At 25.3% G+C, this 21,956-nt stretch overlaps 1 protein-coding gene across 15 annotated transcripts in view; it reads left to right on the plus strand.

Moving 5' to 3' along the window:
- The window catches only part of LOC145293152 (uncharacterized), a 589,140-nt gene that overhangs the window by 455,454 nt on the left and 111,730 nt on the right, over positions 1 to 21,956 (plus strand). For all 15 annotated transcript variants that reach the window (XM_080139591.1, XM_080139597.1, XM_080139585.1 and 12 more), the window contains 2 exons: positions 11,344 to 11,467; positions 12,251 to 12,369. In XM_080139591.1, coding sequence (XP_079995717.1) covers positions 11,344 to 11,467; positions 12,251 to 12,369 — 243 coding nt within the window. The remainder of the gene's footprint in view (positions 1 to 11,343; positions 11,468 to 12,250; positions 12,370 to 21,956) is intronic.

A 21,956-nucleotide genomic window follows, 5' to 3' on the forward strand; every position in this document is an offset into this window, starting at 1 on the left:
AAAAAAAAAATATAAAAACATTAAAAAATAGAAAAATAAAAATATAAAACATAACATTAAAAAAATAGAAAAATAAAAAAAAGTATAAAAACATTAAAACAATAGAAAAATAAAAATATAAAAACATAACATTAAAAAAATAGAAAAATAAAAAAAATATAAAAACATTAAAAAAATAGAAAAAAAAATATAAAAACATTCAAAAATAGAAAAATAAAAATATAAAACATAGAAACATTAAAAAAATAGAACAATAAAAAAAATATAAAAACATTAAAAAAATAGAAAAATAAAAATATAAAACATAGAAACATTAAAAAAATAGAAAAAAAAATATAAAAACATTAAAAAATAGAAAAATAAAAATATAAAACATAGAAACATTAAAAAAATAGAAAAATAAAAAAAAGTATAAAAACATTAAAAAATAGAAAAATAAAAATATAAAACATAGAAACATTAAAAAAATATAAAAAAAAAATATAAAAACATTAAAAAATAGAAAAATAAAAATATAAAACATAACATTCAAAAAATAGAAAAATAAAAAAAAATATAACATAGAAACATTAAAAAAATAGAAAAAAAAATAGAAAAACATTCAAAAATAGAAAAATAAAAATATAAAACATAGAAACATTAAAAAAATAGAAAAATAAAAAAATATAAAAACATTAAAAAATAGAAAAATAAAAAAAACATAAAAACATTAAAAAATAGAAAAATAAAAATATAAAACATAGAAACATTAAAAAAATAGAAAAATCAAAAAAATATAAAAACATTAAAAAATAGAAAAATAAAAATATAAAACATAAAAACATTAAAAAAATAGAAAAATAAAAATATAAAACATAAAAACATTAAAAAAATAGAAAAATAAAAAAAATAGAAAAACATTAAAAAATAGAAAAATAAAAATATAAAACATAGAAACATTAAAAAAATAGAAAAATCAAAAAAATATAAAAATATTAAAAAAATAGAAAAATAAAAATATAAAACATAAAAACATTAAAAAAATAGAAAAATAAAAATATAAAACATAGAAACATTAAAAAAATAGAAAAATAAAAATATAAAACATAGAAACATTAAAAAAATAGAAACATTAAAAAAATAGAAAAAAAATATAAAAACATTAAAAAATAGAAAAATAAAATATAAACCATAGAAACATTAAAAAAATAGAAAAATAAAAAAAATATAAAAACATTAAAAAATAGAAAAATAAAAATATAAAACATAAAAACATTAAAAAAATAGAAAAATAAAAAATATATAAAAACATTCAAAAATAGAAAAATAAAAATATAAAACATAGAAACATGAAAAAAATAGAAAAATAAAAAAATATATAAAAACATTAAAAAATAGAAAAATAAAAAAAAGTATAAAAACATTAAAAAATAGAAAAATAAAAATATAAAACATAGAAATATTAAAAAAATAGAAAAATAAAAATATAAAACATAGAAATATTAAAAAAATATAAAAAAAAAAAATATAAAAACATTAAAAAATAGAAAAATATAAAACATCACATTAAAAAAATAGAAAAATAAAAAAAAATATAAAAACATTAAAAGAATAGAAAAATAAAAATATAAAACATAACATTAAAAAAATAGAAAAATAAAAAAAAATATAAAAACATTAAAAAAATAGAAAAATAAAAATATAAAACATAGAAACATTAAAAAAATAGAAAAATAAAAAAAATAGAAAAACATTAAAAAATAGAAAAATAAAAATATAAAACATAGAAACATTAAAAAAATAGAAAAATAAAAAAAAATAGAAAAACATTAAAAAATAGAAAAATAAAAAAAAATATAAAAACATTAAAAAATAGAAAAATAAAAATATAAAACATAGAAACATTAAAAAAATAGAAAAAAAAATATAAAAACATTAAAAAATAGAAAAATAAAAATATAAAACATAAAAACATTAAAAAAATAGAAAAATAAAAAAAATAGAAAAACATTAAAAAATAGAAAAATAAAAATATAAAACATAGAAACATTAAAAAAATAGAAAAATATAAAAAAAATATAAAAACATTAAAAAAATAGAAAAATAAAAATATAAAACATAGAAACATTAAAAAAATAGAAAAATAAAAAAAAAAAACATTAAAAAATAGAAAAATAAAAATATAAAACATAGAAACATTAAAAAAATAGAAAAATCAAAAAAATATAAAAACATTAAAACAATAGAAAAATAAAAATATAAAACATAAAAACATTAAAAAAATAGAAAAATAAAAATATAAAACATAGAAACATTAAAAAAATAGAAAAATAAAAATATAAAACATAGAAACATTAAAAAAATAGAAACATTAAAAAAATAGAAAAAAAATATAAAAACATTAAAAAATAGAAAAATAAAAATATAAACCATAGAAACATTAAAAAAATAGAAAAATAAAAAAAATATAAAAACATTAAAAAATAGAAAAATAAAAATATAAAACATAAAAACATTAAAAAAATAGAAAAATAAAAAAATATATAAAAACATTCAAAAATAGAAAAATAAAAATATAAAACATAGAAACATGAAAAAAATAGAAAAATAAAAAAATATATAAAAACATTAAAAAATAGAAAAATAAAAAAAAGTATAAAAACATTAAAAAATAGAAAAATAAAAATATAAAACATAGAAACATTAAAAAAATATAAAAAAAAAATATAAAAACATTAAAAAATAGAAAAATATAAAACATAACATTAAAAAAATAGAAAAATAAAAAAAAATATAAAAACATTAAAAGAATAGAAAAATAAAAATATAAAACATAACATTAAAAAAATAGAAAAATAAAAAAAAATATAAAAACATTAAAAAAATAGAAAAATAAAAATATAAAACATAGAAACATTAAAAAAATAGAAAAATAAAAATATAAAACATAGAAACATTAAAAAAATAGAAAAAAAAATATAAAAACATTCAAAAATAGAAAAATAAAGATATAAAACATAGAAACATTAAAAAAATAGAAAAATAAAAAAAAATATAAAAACATTAAAAAAATAGAAAAATAAAAATATAAAACATAGAAACATTAAAAAAATAGAAAAAAAAAATATAAAAACATTAAAAAAGTAGAAAAATAAAAATATAAAACATAAAAACATTAAAAAAATAGAAAAATAAAAATATAAAACATAAAAAAAATAAAAAAAATAGAAAAATAAAAATATAACACATAAAAACATTAAAAACATAGAAAAATAAAAATATAAAAACATAAAAACATTAAAAAATAGAAAAATAAAAATATAAAACATAAAAACATTAAAATAAAAAAAATATAAAAACTTTAAAAAAATAGAAAAATCAAAATATAAAAACATAAAAACATTAAAAAAATAGAAATATAAAAATATAAAGACATAAAAAAATAGAAAAATAAAAATATAAAACATAGGAACATTAAAAAAATAGAAAAATAAAAAAAATATAAAAACATTAAAAAATAGAAAAATAAAAATATAAAACATAAAAACATAAAAAAAATAGAAAAATAAAAATATAAAAACATTAAAAAAAATAGAAAAATAAAAATATAAAGCATAGAAACATTAAAAAAATAGAAAAATAAAAACAATATAAAAACATTAAAAAATAGAAAAATAAAAATATAAACCATAGAAACATTAACAAAATAGAAAAATAAAAAAATATATAAAAACATTAAAAAATAGAAAAATAAAAAAAAATATAAAAACATTAAAAAATAGAAAAATAAAAATATAAAACATAAAAACATTAAAAAAATAGAAAAATAAAAATATAAAACATAGAAACATTAAAAAAATAGAAAAATAAAAATATAAAAACATAAAAACATTAAAAAAATAGAAAAATAAAAATATAAAAACATAAAAACATTAAAAAATAGAAAAATAAAAATATAAAACATAGAAACATTAAAAAAATAGAAAAATAAAAAAAATATAAAAACATTAAAAAAATAGAAAAATACAAATATAAAAACATAAAAACATTAAAAAAATAGAAAAATAAAAATATAAAACATAAAAACATTAAAAAATAGAAAAATAAAAATATAAAACATAGAAACATTAAAAAGATAGAAAAATAAAAAAAATATAAAAACATTAAAAAATAGAAAAATAAAAATATAAAACATAAAAACATTAAAAAAATAGAAAAATAAAAATATAAAACATAAAAACATTAAAAAAATAGAAAAATAAAAAAAATATAAAAACATTAAAAAATAGAAAAATAAAAATATAAAACATAGAAACATTAAAAAAATAGAAAAATAAAAAAAAAATATAAAAACATTAAAAAATAGAAAAATAAAAATATAAAACATAGAAACATTAAAAAAATAGAAAAATAAAAATATAAAACATAGAAACATTAAAAAAATAGAAAAATAAAAAAAAATAGAAAAACATTAAAAAATAGAAAAATAAAAAAAAATATAAAAACATTAAAAAATAGAAAAATAAAAATATAAAACATAGAAACATTAAAAAAATAGAAAAAAAAATATAAAAACATTAAAAAATAGAAAAATAAAAATATAAAACATAAAAACATTAAAAAAATAGAAAAATAAAAAAAATAGAAAAACATTAAAAAATAGAAAAATAAAAATATAAAACATAGAAACATTAAAAAAATAGAAAAATAAAAAAAAAATATAAAAACATTAAAAAAATAGAAAAATAAAAATATAAAACATAGAAACATTAAAAAAATAGAAAAATAAAAAAAACATAAAAACATTAAAAAATAGAAAAATAAAAATATAAAACATAAAAACATTAAAAAAATAGAAAAATAAAAATATAAAACATCAAAACATTAAAAAAATAGAAAAATAAAAATATAAAACATAGAAACATTAAAAAAATAGAAAAATAAAAAAATAGAAAAACATTAAAAAATAGAAAAATAAAAATATAAAACATAGAAACATTAAAAAAATAGAAAAATAAAAAAAAATATAAAAACATTAAAAAATAGAAAAATAAAAATATAAAACATAGAAACATTAAAAAAATAGAAAAATAAAAAAATATATAAAAACATTAAAAAATAGAAAAATAAAAAAAATATAAAAACATTAAAAAATAGAAAAATAAAAATATAAAGCATAGAAACATTAAAAAAATAGAAAAAAAATATAAAAACATTAAAAAATAGAAAAATAAAAATATAAAACATAAAAACATTAAAAAAATAGAAAAATAAAAATATAAAACATAAAAACATTAAAAAAATAGAAAAATAAAAATATAAAACATAGAAACATTAAAAAAATAGAAAAATAAAAAAAAATATAAAAACATTAAAAAATAGAAAAATAAAAATATAAAACATAGAAACATTAAAAAAATAGAAAAATAAAAAAAATATAAAAACATTAAAAAAATAGAAAAATAAAAATATAAAACATAGAAACATTAAAAAAATAGAAAAATAAAAATAAAAAATATAAAAACATAAAACATAAAAACATTCAAACTTCAAAACATAAAAATATAGAAATAAAAAAGCATTGAAACATAGAAATATATTATATTTTTATTTTTATGTTTCTATGTTCACACTAAAACATAAAAATATAAAAACATGGAAACAAAATTTTAAAACATACAAATATAAAAACAAAATCATAGAAACATTTAAAAAATAGAAAAATAAAAGCATAAAATCATAGCAAAAAAACATTAAAACATAGGAACATATAAAAAAACATTAAAACATAGGAACATATAAAAAAACATTAAAACATAGGAACATAAAAAAAACATTAAAACATTAGAACATACAAAAAAAAAAGCATAAAACATAGAAACATAAAAAATCTATAAAAGTGTGAATGTGTGTGAGGACAACTTACAATGTATATACTCAACTAATTTTTGATCTACAGACTTGAAATTTGGTATATAAGGTATTCAGAAATGTGGTAAACTTTTTAATTGGTTTCATCCGGAAAAAAAAGGCTGCTAAAGGAGTCAAAATTGAAAAATTGGTATTATTTTAATGTTTATCAACTGTTTCATGACTATGCATGCTTGAACTGTTCACAAGACAGCTTCCTTATGTTAAGTAATCGTAGGGTTGAAAACCTTTTCAAAGACTAGCAAGCTAGCCTGATGGTTATCATACTTGACTCACTGTCTTTAGGTCTTTGTTTGGATCTCAGCTTGTTTTTGTTTTGGTTTTTTACTTTCAAGAAAAAGATTAGGGTTATAAAAAACATGATACTCGTATGCACATGTCTCAGTTTCTTATGTTTTTTTTTTTTTTTTTTTTTTTTTTTGCTTCATTTTTCAAAAGGAATTTAATGTTATGTTTGATACCGGGGAGTGCTGGATACATCTGTTAGTAAAAATATGGAAACATAGAAACATGAAAAATATAAAAACATAAAAGCATGAAAAATAAAAATATAAAAACATGAAAATAAAACATAAAATTTAAAAACATAGAAACATAAAAAATAAAATATAAAAACATAAAAGCATGAAAAATAAAAATATAGAAACAAAAAAGTAAAAATATAAAAACATGAAAAATAAAACATAAAATTTAAAAACATAGAAACATAAAAAATAAAATATAAAAACATAGAAACATAAAAAATAAAATATAAAAACATAGAAGCATGAAAAATAAAAATATAGAAACAAAAAAGTAAAAATATAAAAACATGAAAAATAAAAACATAAAATATGGAAACAAAAAAGTAAAAATATAAAAACATGAAAAATAAAAAAATAAAATATACAAACATAGAAACATAAAAAATAAAATATAAAAACAAAGAAGCATGAAAAAATAAAATATAAAAACAAAGAAACATAAAAAATCTATCTATATATCTATAAAAGTGAAAGTGTCTGTGTGTGTGTGTATATGTATGCATGCATGCCTGTCTGTGTACATTTCCCTACACAATAACTCTGTCAATTTTCAGTCTACAGATTCGAAATTTGATTTACAGGGTACAGAGATTTGGGAAAATCTTTGTAATCTGCTTTTGGCCAGAAATTTGGCTGTTAAGGGGTCAAAGTTCAACGATTTGACCTTTGAGAACTCTACCAAACTCCTCCACCAATTTTGGGTCTAAACACTTGAAATTTTATATATGGGTTCCTTGGACATGGATCTAACTTAATAATTTGATTTGAGCCCAAAGCAATAAATGTTAAGGGGTCATAATAGGGGTCAAAGTTTTAAAAAATTTGACCGCTTCGGTCTCTACCAAATTACTCAGATAGTCTCTGGTTTAAACATTTGAAATTTGACATAAAGGGTATTCAGAGATAGGGCAAGCTTTTTAATCGGTTTGGGTCGAAAATTTGAGTTACCAATATATAAATGTATGTATGTTTGCATGTCTGCCTAAAATTTTCAACAGAAGCGACGGATTTTCACAAGATCAGTATCATTTTGAAATTCGACCTTTCAGACGACAAATATCGAAAAATTTGCTAAAAACATTAATATCTTCACCTTCAGCTGGGCACATTTTGACAGGGGGGGGGGGGCTTTCTTCACCGATATTGCCAAAAGTCATCTTCCCCTTTCAGTTGTCTAGCCTTAATTAAAACCTTCTGGTTTACCTTAATTAAAACCTTATGGTTTTCCTTAATTAAAACCTTATGGTTTGGCTGGAGCAATAACAGCATAGACGTCAGGTTGTTTCCCCATTCTTTTCCTCCTTTGCGGTACGGGTTCAAGCCTGCCTTCCTACTACCACTTTCTTTTTTCTGCTCAACGTATACCTCCAAACAACCGGGCAATGCTGGGCACCCATGCTAGTATAAATATAGAAACATAAAAAATAAAATATAAAAACATAGAAACATAAAAATATAAATATAGAAACATAAAAATATAAATATAGAAACATAAAAAATAAAATATAAAAAATAGAAACATAAAAATATAAATATAGAAACATAGAAACATAAAAATATAAATATAGAAACATAAAAAATAAAATATGAAAATATAGAAACATAAAAACATAAAAAATAAAATATAAAAACATAGAAACATAAAAATATAAACATAGAAACATAAAAATATAAATATAGAAACATAAAAATATAAATATAGAAACATAAAAATATAAATATAGAAACATAAAAATAAAATATAAAAAATAGAAACATAAAAATAAAATATAAAAAATAGAAACATAAAAATATAAATATAGAAACATAAAAATATAAATATAGAAACATAAAAATATAAATATAGAAACATAAAAATAAAATATAAAAAATAGAGACATAAAAATATAAATATAGAAACATAAAAAATAAAATATGAAATATAGAAACATAAAAATATAAATATAGAGACATAAAAAATAAAATAAAAAAAATAGAAACATAAAAATATAAATATAGAAACATAAAAAATAAAATATAAAAAATAGAAACATAAAAATATAAATATAGAAACATAAAAAATAAAATATAAAAAATAGAAACATAAAAATATAAATATAGAAACATAAAAATAAAATATAAAAAATAGAAACATAAAAATATAAATATAGAAACATAAAAATATAAATATAGAAACATAAAAAATAAAATATAAACATAGAAACATAAAAAATAAAATATAAACATAGAAACATAAAAATATAAATATAGAAACATAAAAATAAAATATAAAAAATAGAAACATAAAAATAAAATATAAAAAATAGAAACATAAAAATATAAATATAGAAACATAAAAATAAAATAGAAAAAATAGAAACATAAAAATATAAATATAGAAACATAAAAAATAAAATAGAAAAAATAGAAACATAAAAATATAAATATAGAAACATAAAAAATAAAATATAAAAACATAAAAATAAAAATATAGAAACATAAAAAATAAAGTATAGAAACATAAAAATAAAAATATAGAAATATAAAAAATAAAATACAAAAACATAGAAACATAAAAATAAAAATATAGAAACATAAAAAATAAAATAAAAATATAGAAACATAAAAAATAAAATATAAAAACATAGAAGCATTAAAAATAAAAACATACAACCATTAAAATAAAATATAAAACATACAAACATAAAAAATAAAATATAAAAATATAATAAAAACATACAAACATAAAAAATATAATATAAAAACATACAAACATAAAAAAATATAATACAAAAACATAGAAACCTCCAAAATGTATAATATAAAGCTGAATGTCTGTGTATGTGTGTGTGTCTGGTCACAAATAGGCTCCTATATGGTTGACTATTTTAAAAAACTGATTACATATAATAGAATATTTATTGAGACACAGGAATGGTTATGTTTGATCTGGCAGACCAGTGGTTCATTAAAATTGTGGGGTCTGCATGCGCGCCTGGTTCACAAAGTATGGAAATAAAAAAGTTAAAAAATTTTTTTAAATATGTTTTTGATATAGATGTACATAATACTTTGATAAGTATGTTTTAACTTAAATAGGGACGGTATAATAAAATTGTGGGGTCTGTGTTCGCACCTGGCCTCCATAGAATGGAAATAGGCACAAACTTTAATAAAGACTTTTCATGTCTATCTGCATAAGTATACTTTGATAATTATATTTCAGTTTGAAGAAATATGGTATAATAAAATTATGGTGTGTTTGTTCACACCTGACCTCCATAGAATGGAAATATGTCACAAACTTTAACAAGTTTTTTTTAATATAGATCCACAGAATATTATGATAAGTGTTTCAGTGTGAACAGGTATGGTATAATAAATTATGGGGTTTATCTATTTTATTTTTACTTTCATCATATTTTGCTTTGGTTTTGAGACCTCCAAATTCGAAGCCATCTCTTTACAGCCCTTCCTTTGCTTAACCTATCATACTTTCATAAATCAGAGTCCATTTTCTGTAGGCTGTTTTTGAACCCAGTCAATGACGGGTACTTTTGCTAGTAAAATATAAAAACATAGAAACATAAAAACATAGAAACATAAAAAATAAATAAAAAATAAAATATTAAAACATGAAAAATCAAAATATGGAAACAGAAACATAAAACACCTAAACTTTTCAAAAATAATAATAAAATTCCATATTATGTCCCCACTACACCTCTAACACTAGGCATAAATGGAAGGAAACAAGCATTAGAGATACAAATATATCCTAACCTTTAACAAACCTAAACATTAAAATTTCGAAATAGAAACGTATATTTCCAAAACCCTAAAATACAGTAACTGTCAAAAATGTGGACCTTGTCATCATAGATATACAAGATTACAATGATGACGCAATTGCAATCATATCAAATATCAAATGGCAAAAATTTGTTCCACTTTAAATGTGAAACAAAGAAGAAAAGGTAAGGAATAAGGTAAAAGTTGAAAATATAATAAAAATAAATATAGTAGTTATAAAAAATATAATAAAATATAAAAAATATAATAAAAATAAATATAGTGGTAATAAAAATATAATAAAATATAAAAATAATACAAAATATATAATAAAAATAAATATAGTGGTAATAAAAAATATAAAATATAATAATAATAATATAATAAAAATAAATATAGTGGTAATAAAAAATATAATAAATATAATAATAATATAAAAAATATAATAAAAATAAATATAGTGGTAATAAAAAATATAATAAATAATATAATAATATAAAAAATATAATAAAAATAAATATAGTGGTAATAAAAAATATAATAAAATATAATAATAATATAAAAAATGTAATAAAAATAAATATAGTGGTAATAAAAAATATAATAAAATATAATAATAATATAAAAAATGTAATAAAAATAAATATAGTGGTAATAAAAAATATAATAAAAATAAATATAGTGGTAATAAAAAAATAATCAAACAAGAGAAAAAAGATTGACAACAAAATCTGAAAGAACTGAATAAATTGATGATGGAAGGAAAAAAAAACTCATCGAAATTTGAGATCCTGTTCAACCTAATTAATCATCTTTTTTCATTGCTTTACTGCCTTCAATTTTTCGGAGTTTGATTATATCATTTATAAAAAGGTATTTGATATTTTTAAGTATTATTATGTGTTATGTTCAAAACGTTTTAGAAAAATAGTCTAAACGAAATATAAAATTTGAAATTCATCCAAGATTATAATGAAAGGCAAAGGATGGAGAGTACAACTTATAAAAGCATGGAAACTGTAACCTAAATACTAAGATTAAGACAAAAACTGTCCAAAAAAGTTGGGTTAGTTCAGAGATGCTTTCTAACTTTGCCCTCATTTCTTTGTTACAAAAAATTCTCTTTTTCTAATTGCAGGTAGTGATTCTTGATTTGGATCACAGACGTTTTGTCTCAATTATTGGAGATGAGTCTAGCATTTTACCAAAAAAAATCCAAAAAGCTCTCAAAACTGCATTGGACACCTGTCGTAATGATTTAGGTAAATTCTCTTTTTTTTTTTTTTTTTTTTTTTTAAAGACATTTTTTTCATGAATGTGTACACAGTATTGGAACATGCATTGCTTGGAGAGAATTTCTATGAAATTAATCTAATAGATGTTAATGGACAATACTATAAAAGGAACATTTAATCCAATTGAATAACTTTTGAATTTTTTTATTATAGAAAGGAAAATTTTGCTAGATTGTTTAGATGAGGTTCACATTAATTATCTCACAAGAGTTTATTATTACGATCCTCATGTTACAGTCATTATTGTCTCTGGATGTTTTCTTTGAAAGTTATTAAAGAGTAAATTGGAGGAGGTATGAGAGCTATTTTATTATAGTGATTCATTTGTGTTAAAACTATTGTTGAGACATGACGAGCATACAGTGACTCTGTAGGCCACCTAGAAAATAAAATGGATGCTATAATCTCCAAAGAACAGAAGCGCATTGGGCATGTCATGGGTTCGTTCTACTAAATTTGATGTGATTTTCTAGCCTATAAATCTTTCTTGCTTTTGTAGGAGAACCAGCAGTACTAACAATCTGTCATTCGCCATCTCAATGTGAAATTTTACACAATTTGCTCAGTTTTCTGGTTACTAAGAGACACTTTCAAAACTTGTCTAATTCTAATGTATCTAAGAGTCATTAATGGAAAATTATTGAATGTTAAACTACAGATTAAAACTAACAACTGATTTTGCTTTTATTTCTTCATTAGAAATGAAGTAATGAATTATTTGAATGTTTAATGATTTTATTTCTTTTATAGATTCTGATGGTTCAAAGAATTTGATGATTTCTGAAGCTTTTGTTCGTCTCTTTGTCGAACTGGTTGGACATATTGGAAATCATGTTAGTGCACAACAAGATGGTGAGAAAATATTTCAGGTAATTTCAAAAACAATTTTCATTTACCATTGTTCTTTGGGTTTTTTTTAAATTCAATAGATTGTTATGCACTTTTCTTCTAAATGAATAAATCTTCAAAACAACTTATGCTTATTTAATTTTATGATATGACATAAAACTTTGTACTGAAAATACATTTAAGTCTGCTTGATTTATATCTTTATTTTATAAACATCTTCTAATCTATATAATATTCTGCTTGTTTCTTCCTTAATTAGGCCGGCCGTATGTTACACTTAAAAAGAGGCCAAATTCGCAAAATTTGGCTTTAAAAAGACCAATCTAGCAAGCCTAGAAAGAATATGAGAGTGGCCTCATTTTCGAATATATGATAAAACTAAATGATCATTGTTGTAATGATGTGAGAAAGAAATTTATAGTAATTTCAATGTGCAGTTGTTTTTCACTGAAGAAAGGAGTCAGAAGAGGAGGTAATTTATGTTCTGTTATCATAAGACCCTATGCTCAGACACTACCTTCTCTTTCTTGGAGACATAAGGTAAGGCTAGTGAAGTATCTGTTCTGTTGCTAGGATAACATACAAACAAATATTTTTTTGTATGAGAGGCGATCTTCCTAGGTATTAATTCCTCTTTGGATGAAGGTGGAACAAGTATATTGTAGGTATGTTCCTCTTGATACAATCCTCTCATGATTATCTTCTCTGTTTGGAGTGCCATGATATCATCCCAAGCTTAATTTAAAAAAAAAAAAAATGTGACAATGGAGGTGGGGGTGGGGGTGGAGGTGGTGGCGTTGCTTGGTCATAAAATAAAAAAAGCAAAACCAAAAGTGAAATTTTGTAAGCAGAAAAAAAAATAGCATGGATATCCGGGTGTGGAGAGGTGGTATAGCAAGGCTTTTGAACAACCATCCCCCTCAAAAAATGAAAATAGCAGCGAGTACCCATGCGAGTGCAAAAAAAAAAAAAAGTTACCCGCAGTTACCCGCATGTGAAGAGGTTTTATTGTAAGAGTATTAAGCAACCCAGCCCTAAAAAAATAGTAGCGGAAAAAAAAAAAAGAAATTAGCCGCAGAAGCCAAGCTTGAACCTGTAACACTAAAAGGAAAAGAAGATAAAAAAAGCAGATGGTTTAATCGGCTTGCTCATGTGACTTGTGACATTACGGGCTTTCGAAATAATGTTTGCAAAAATGTCAACGCAAAAACTGACTTTGGGAAAACCGATCCAGTTGACAATTGTTGTAGACCTATGCTAGGGGTTATAAATGAAAGAAACCACAAGTAGTGTAAAGTGTATAAAATATAATATGTATTTATCCTAAAGAATACAGGAACCACTAAAGTGGTATGAGAGGAACGTGTTCATAACATGCGGTTTAACATTTTAACACCCCCACCTCCATTGTCACATTTTTTTTTATGTCTCTATTTAGTCTCTGAAACCAGTGTTATTCATAGGACTGGTTGATTCCACTTAGTACTCGAATAGGGGTGATTTGTACTCCACAACACCCCTCTCCTGAGCTTTTCATTCCCATGGGATGATCATATAGCTCTTTTTGCTGTGGTTGATCTCTAATGGGTCGGTCATTTTCCTTTTCCTGGAGGATCGGCGTTGTCCAGCTGCTTGTGGTGTTACGAAGTTGAAAGTGTCATACATCTGGTCCATTATTTCTTGTTCAGTAGGTGGTTGTCTTTCGTCATCAGTTATACTTTCCGAATTTGGTTTAAATGTTTCTTGTGTGTAAATCTTGGACCTTCGATAATGTAGACCATCTGCCCGATCCTTTTCTGGACCTTTCATCGTGCTATTATTTTTGTGTACCTGGAAAAATACCTTTTCACCAGGTAAATTATTCTTTTTAGGAACTATAGTATTTGGCGGTTTCACCTGTTTTGGTAAAAGTTTCTTGAAGACCGGCCTAATTTTCCTCGCGAAAATTAACTCTGCCGGCAACATCTTCAATGGAGTGCTTTCATTTGGCGTAATTCGGTAAACTTGTAAAAACTGTTGTAATGCCTTTTCTGAGGGCGTTCCTTTAGACTTCTTCAATGCTCCTTTCAATGTTTCTACAAACCTTTCTGCCTGACCGTTCGATTGGGGATGATAGGTTGGCGTCGTTATGTGGTTAACCTGGAAATCCTCGCAGAAACTTTTAAAATCTGCTGAAATGAATTGTGTGCCTTCTATATCAGTGTCCATACTCTTCCAGTAAACATAGGATCTCATGAGGCTCTTCATTCACGTAGCCCCAGGGTGACTCATATGGAAATCCTTTAGTATTTTCTTTTGTATTGTAGCTGGGATTACTACTCTTTCTCGGTATAACAGTACCTCATTGCACATAGAATAAGCTCCCGACGCCGATTCATCTGATTTAATTTTTTGTTTCATTTCTTTTTATTACATTTCCATCCCAAACAAGGCATATTGCCACTTTGTTGTAGAGGGCTACTATCAGGGACATGGGCATCAGGGAGTGTAGGGAGTTGGGCAGCAAGATGTCGGTTCACGTTGATATAGAACTGATACACTGATATAGAAGGCACGGTAAAATCGTGTAAGGGCTGCAAAAGCCCCCAATACAATTTAGCCCGTGGCTTAAAGCGGACCACCCATGGCAAAGAATACACGTAGATTACGCAGACCCACTGGATGGAAACTATTATTTAAACTTGAACTTCTGCATGTCAGTACAGTTGAGGAAGCAGGGACCCGGCAGGGAATTCCAAAGTCTAGCTGTCCTGGGGAAGAAACTACTGGAGTAGAAGGCTCTCTTACATCTAGGGATCTCTACTGTGAAGGGGTGGGATTTAGCTGCTTGTCGGGTTTGTCGGGGGGTATTTACGTCAAGGGGGCACAAGTGCTTGTAGTTCATCAGAGCATTCACCATTAAAGTACTTGTAGAAAAGGCAGAGGGATGCAACATTTCATTGATGAGACAGGGGCTGAAGTTTAGATGACAGTTCAGGACCTATCAGATTGACGACTCTCTTTTGAACCTTGTCTAGGAGCGAGAGACTAGTGGTAGATGCACCAGCCCAAATATGACAAGAATACTCCATGCATGGGCGAATGGTGGCCTTATAGAGGTATAGGATACTTTCAGGCGTTAGTATCTTTCTAGCACGGTAGAGAGAACCTACCTTCTTCACAGCAGTCCTGGCGATACTCTCGATGTAATCGTTCCAACTCATGTTTCCTTACAGCATTAGGCCGAGGAGTTTAAAGGATGTACTTTCAGATAAAGAGTCTTTGGCCATTGCTATTGGTGGTAGAAAAGGTTTCTTGTAATTATTGAAGGAAACGAGTTTAGTCTTGGCAGCATTGAATGTGATCATCCATTTATGTCCCCATTCCACTACAGATCTGATTCATCTGATTGAATTTTTTGTTTCATTTTTTTGTTGAAACTATCTTCTTCAGCCTCCCTTATTATATCTTCCAAAGTCACTGGCAGTTCCTTGATCGTATTACATAGTATTTGTGTATAGTCCTTTTCACTTTGTAGTGACGCTATTACTGTGTCTTCCAGCAGTTCCCTTGATTTTGGCATTAATCGCAACAATCTGTCTACGTGACTTAACTTTGCAGATGTAAGCAATTCCATACTGAAATCGTAATTCAGTAGAATAGTCCGCCATCTTTTCAGTCTGTTGGCTGTGTAAGTTGGCAGACCTTTTTTAGAGCCAAAGATGGTTATAAGCGGTTTATGGTCAGTTTGTAATTTAAACTTATGACCGTGTAAAAAATCGGTGGAATTTTGTAATATCGAATATGATTCCCAGTGCTTCCTTTTCGATTTGGAAATAATTCTTCTCGGCAGAAAGTAAAGTTCTTGATGCATGGGCGATTGGCTTAATGGACACATCAGACATCTTGTGTAGAATGCACGCCCTGATCCCATAAGAACTTGTGTCAGTTGCGACACTAATCTCTTGTTTCGGATTGATAAATCTGATGTTAATACATCTTTTAATTTCTTAAACGCTGCCTGACACTAAGGCGTCCAATCTTATTTTTTGTCCTTTTTTAATAGTACATTCAATGGCGCACGCAATTCATGCATGTTCTTAATGAACATTTGATAATAGTTTGCGAACCCTAACAAACTCTGCAATTTGGTTAGATTATGAGGTTCTGCCAGATCTTTTATAGCTGTGGACCTGTCTGGATTGTGTTTCCTCCCGTCTTTATGATATGATCCAGGTATTTAATTCGTTCCAAAAAGAATTTGCATTTTGCTTCCTTCAATGTGAAGCAGTATTCTTTTATTCTGTCAAACACTTGAAATACATGATCTCTATGTTGTTCAACATTTTGACTACGCATAAAATGTCGTCCAGATAGCCTATTGCAAAATCCAAACCGCTTAGCAAAGTATTGATTACCTGTTAGAAATTGCAGGTGCTACTTTTATACCAAATGCTAATCTATTGAATTTATAAAGTCCTTTGTGCATTGAGATACACAAAAGTTTTGAGCTATCTTCCTCTACTGGTATTTGTAGGTATGCCTTGCTTAAGTCTATTTTGGAAAAATATTTTCCGCCATTTAACTGAGCGAATATTTTGTCTGGGTTTGGTAGCGGTTAGTGATGGTCCTTGAGTACCACATTCAATCCAGTCAAAAAGTCTGCGCATACCTTAATCTCTTAAGATTTATTTTTCACATATATGGTGGGGGCAGCCCACTCACTATAGTTAATAGGGGTTAAAATCCCAGTGTTAACTAGTCTATCCAATTCTTTTTCAATTTTTTCCCTCAAAGCAAACGGTACGCTCCGTGGCTTTTTGAATATTGGGTTTGCTTTATCCAGCAATTCGAATCTCACCTTTATTTTTGTGCAGCATCCAAGCTTTTCGGAGAAAATACTTGGGAAAGATTTTTTGAGATCCTTTTTGAGTTTGTCAGCTTCGGCCATTAAGTTTTCAACTTTGTGACAAAAATCACTCATTGGCGAGTCCCATGATTCAAATTCCTGAATCCAATCGATCCCAAATAAGTTTGTTGTGTTCCTTAGAATGAAAACTTTTAGCTTTTTTGTTGTTCTTTTTAGTGACACGTTAATAGCTCACCCTCAAAATTTATTTTTTCACTAGTTATCTATATTGCGACTTTATTCATTTTTGTCATCATGGGCTTTCCTATTCTCTTCCACGTGTGAAAATTTATAATTGATAAATTCGACCCTGAATCGAGATGCAGTTCCTTTGGTACTGACATGTATCGTACCCATGAGGTCCTCCACATTTGCTACAAGAGTCCTAGGATTTTGTTGTTTATCCTGATAATTTTGTGAAGGGTCCTTTTTTCCTCTTGATTGGTAATTGCTGGTGGGCGAGTGTCTTTTATTTTTGAAGCATATTTTTTATGTGCACAATACTTGCTTCCTCTATATTTCAGGAATCATGCTTCATTGCCACGAACCGCTGACAATCTTCAGCCAGTTTCTGAAGCGTTAAATCAGGTTCTACTTCCAATTTATTTAGAGCATGACATCTTATATCAGCATCTTTTGTGGTTATCAAACCATGTGTGAATATTAAGCATTTGAAATTGTCCACTGTTAATGACGACAATTTGAAATCGTCACAGTGCTTATTAACTATAGACGCAAATGTCGTATAGTCCTGATTTTCCTTACGTGTAAGATTCATGCATTTTCATCTTTTATGAAAAAGGCTTCTTTTGGACATTAATAGTTTGACTGCCTCGTCAAATGACAATTTGTTGTCCACGAATTTGTTATGTTTGGATGTACCTAACTTCTGTAGCAATAAATGAACCTTCTTTTTCAGTGCAATCAATTTTAAAAAGGTCTTCAAATCTTCTGAAATATGCCTCAAACGTTAGGAGCATAGTGAAATGTATCAATAGCTGACCAGATCACATTTTGGGAAAAAGCTGTGCTGGTTTCTTCTCCGCTGTCCTTATTCACTAAATCCATTTTTTTATCTGACTGGTTTTGTTGCTCTAAATGTAATTTTTTCAATTCCAATATTTGTTCATTCATTTCTTTCTTCTCTTCCTCGTTTTTCTTCTGTATTGCCAATTGTTTCTCTTTGTTTTGTTTCTGTATTGCCAATTGCTCTTCTCTGAACCTTTTTTCAAGTTTTAATTGTTTAATTGACTTTGTTGAAATTTCACCATTTCCAAAATTTGTTTTGCAAACTCGTCCTTTTTTTTTTTTTTTTTTTTCTTTTTTTGACGTTATGGAATTACTTAATATGACAAAACAACCCAATTCATTGATTTACTTTTTCTATAGTACCAACTCTATAGAAAAAAAAAAATCTTTACAAAATTTGTACCTGGTTATTTAACGAATATTTCTTTCATATATTTATTTCCTCGTGTGGCAATTTTTCTGAGAAAATAATTCGGCATTTGCATTTATGCAGAAAGCAGTAGATTTCGTTTGTCATTTTTCAATTTTCATAATGTGTAGGTACTGGTTCAATTCTTTGTTGATCCTACACCTTTTTTTCCTTAAAAAAACTTATCTGTGAAAGAGAGTTTATAGCATTTATTTAATATTGGTTATTCTTTTTGATTTATGTGCAAAAAGAAAATGTCCTTTTCTCGTTAACACTTTATTTGTCGTGCTTAGCAAAATCATTTTAATCTCTTTTTCTTCTTCAACGTGCAGTCCCGTCGACCAGTGAAAAATTTATTTTAATCAGATTAAAATCCGACGTCTTTTTTAATTTGTGCGAATACTCGCTTTAGCCAATAAAATAAAATATATCATTTACTTTTGCAGGAGTTTTTTTTTTCCTTTTTCCAATGCTAATGCCTTTTAACCATTAGACGTATTAGCAATACATGCTTTTTAGAACGACAAAGTTTTTTTTGTACTTACTGAAAACTTAGTCTCGTTAATCAGCAATAATAATTCTCCACGCAATTCATCTTATGAGTTCTGTTTCAGTTTACGTTTTAGTAGCTTTTTTAACAGCAAAATATAGCTGTTTGGCGACATCTTTGTAAAATCCTTTTTTTGGCAAGAGTTGTTGCCCCTTTTTTCAAAGTGTTCTTTATCCTGTATTTGTGGATTTTTACGCTTGAATATTGTTCCCCCCCCCCCAATGTAAGCAAGTAGTTTTTCCCGTTCTTCACTGAACTTTTGAAAAATAAATACTTTTGAAGTTTTGAATTTCTCTCGAGTGTAGGAAAAAATTATTTCAAATATCCACGTGTGTTCTTTTTTCTTGAATCCTTTTGGTCATCAAATGCTGTCTTCCAACAGCTGTTTTTTTTTTATAGAGTCAATTCGTTGCCCGAATATTCGTCATTCAGTTGTTGTTAGCAATTATTGTAGATTGATCCGGGAAGTTCTTGAATTGTCCTCATCAGCCAGTTGTTGTAGACCCGTGCTAGGGGTCAGAAATGAAAGAAACCACAAGTAGTATAAAGTGTATAAAATATATGTATTTATTATAAAGAATACAGGAGCCACTAAAGTGGTATGAGAGGAACGTGTTCATAGCATGCAATTAAACATGGTATGAATGTCTCCATTTAGTCTCTGAAACAAGTGTTATTCATAGGACTGGTTGATTCCAATAAGTACTCAAATAGGGGTGATTTGTACCCCACAACAACAATCAAAGAATTAGTGTTTTTGGTCAATTTTTGGATATTTGTTGTCTGAGAGATGAATCTTCCTAACAATACAGATTTTGCCAGTGTTCGTTGTGATTGTCAAAAGTTTTTGGGAGATATACAAACACACACAAATGCACATTTTGCCTTTTATATATAGACTAGCGGGGGTGTTTGGAGGTGTAAAAGAAAACAAAAAGTTCTGGTAGGTAGGTGGGCTTGAACCTTAACCCTTGAGGTCAATAGTCTGATAACTTACTGTGATGCTACGCGAGCAGAGAATTGAGAATGGTTTAAATTAAATGATTAAAAAGTTAAGTGACAAGTGCGTAAATTTAATGAGGTCACACATCATGCCTTAGGGGAATAACACATTTAACTTTGGCTGCAAGATGTTGGGGAAAACCAGTTTCCCATAAAAAAGGGGAGTGTCCAAATGAATAGCAGTTGTCTGATATAAGGGGTTTCCCCCACATTGATCAAAGCTGATTGCTTTTCTGGACGTCCCTACCATGAGTGTCAGGGAACTCATTTGCTATGTATTCAGTTTCGCTTTTATACTGAAAAGCAAAACAAACAAGCAAATATTTTTAAAAATCGTGAAAATAGCGTGTAAAAGTTGATCAAATTAAAGATACACATGACCTCGTTTTGTGAATCGGAGATATTACAATCTAGGGAGTATATAAAAAGTTCTAAGAAACAGTGACTTTCCTTTAGCCTCCCCCCAAAGCTTTTGCCGGACATACACAAAAATGCACACACACACTAAGACACATTTTGCCTTTTATATATATAGACTAGCGGGGCTACTCGGCGTTGCTCGGGACCATATAAAACAATGAGAAAATTGAAGTTGATTTTGAACATATTTGTTATTCTTAGGAGAAAGGAATTTTTAATGTTTATGTGTCATTTGCTATTTCAAGCAAAAGAGTATTTTACCTACCCTAGGATGGATATTATATCTATGAAATAATTGTATCTTACCTAGGGTAGGTAATTTACAGCATGTATATGAAATAATTTCACCTTTGCGAGGAGGGTAACATACAACACATATATATAATAATTTTACCTACCCTCTGACGGGTAATTTAAATACATATATAAAAATTTTTTACATACTTTATGACTCCAAAACGGACATTACTCTCTCCAATCCGACCCCCAAAAGAGAACTCAAGAGCACTTTTAAAATTAACATAATCATGCTTCTTTCTACCCATCACTTCAACCATCACATCATTCCCGGATGATAACATAAATTCAAAAATATATAGATCACCCCTTACAGGAAATGGCCTAGTAAACTTTCATAGTAAACCAACTATATACATGTATTAATCTAATTTTGAGATCATAAACTGTTTCAGCCATATCTGGAATCGACTTCACAAAGTAATTTTGAGATAGAAAATTGTTGAAGCCATTTCCGGTACAAACTTTATATTCTACCCCCCCCCCCGCCCCTCATTTAATCCAGAGCGATGCTGGGTATTCTGCTAGTATATATTTGCCCCTATATCATTCAATCCCGGACGATGCCAGGGATATTGCTAGTATATTTTCTCACCTCTCATTCTATCTTGAGCAACACCAGGTATTCTGCTAGTGTATATGTGCAGCTATCTAATACAATCCCGGGTGATGCTTAGTATTTGTGTATTCTGTATTTATACCTATCTCATTCAATCCCAGGTGATACCGGGTATTCTGTTAGTAAATATTTGCACCTGCCTTATTCAATCCCGGGCGATGCCTGGTATTCTGTTTCTATATATTTTCGCCTATCTCCTTTAATCCTGGGCGATGCAGGGTATTTTGCTAATATATATTTCCACCTATCTTATCTAACCCCGGCCAACACTGAGTATTCTGCTAGTATATATTTCCACCTATCAAATTCAATCCCAGGCGACGCCAGGTATTCTGTTAGTATATATTTATACCTTTCTTATTGAATCCTGGGCGACACCAAGTATTCTGCTAG

This window comes from Euprymna scolopes, chromosome 14, assembly GCF_053919585.1.
Source record: "Euprymna scolopes isolate OS-2025 chromosome 14, ASM5391958v1, whole genome shotgun sequence".
In the NCBI taxonomy this organism is placed as follows: Eukaryota; Metazoa; Mollusca; class Cephalopoda; order Sepiida; family Sepiolidae; genus Euprymna; species Euprymna scolopes.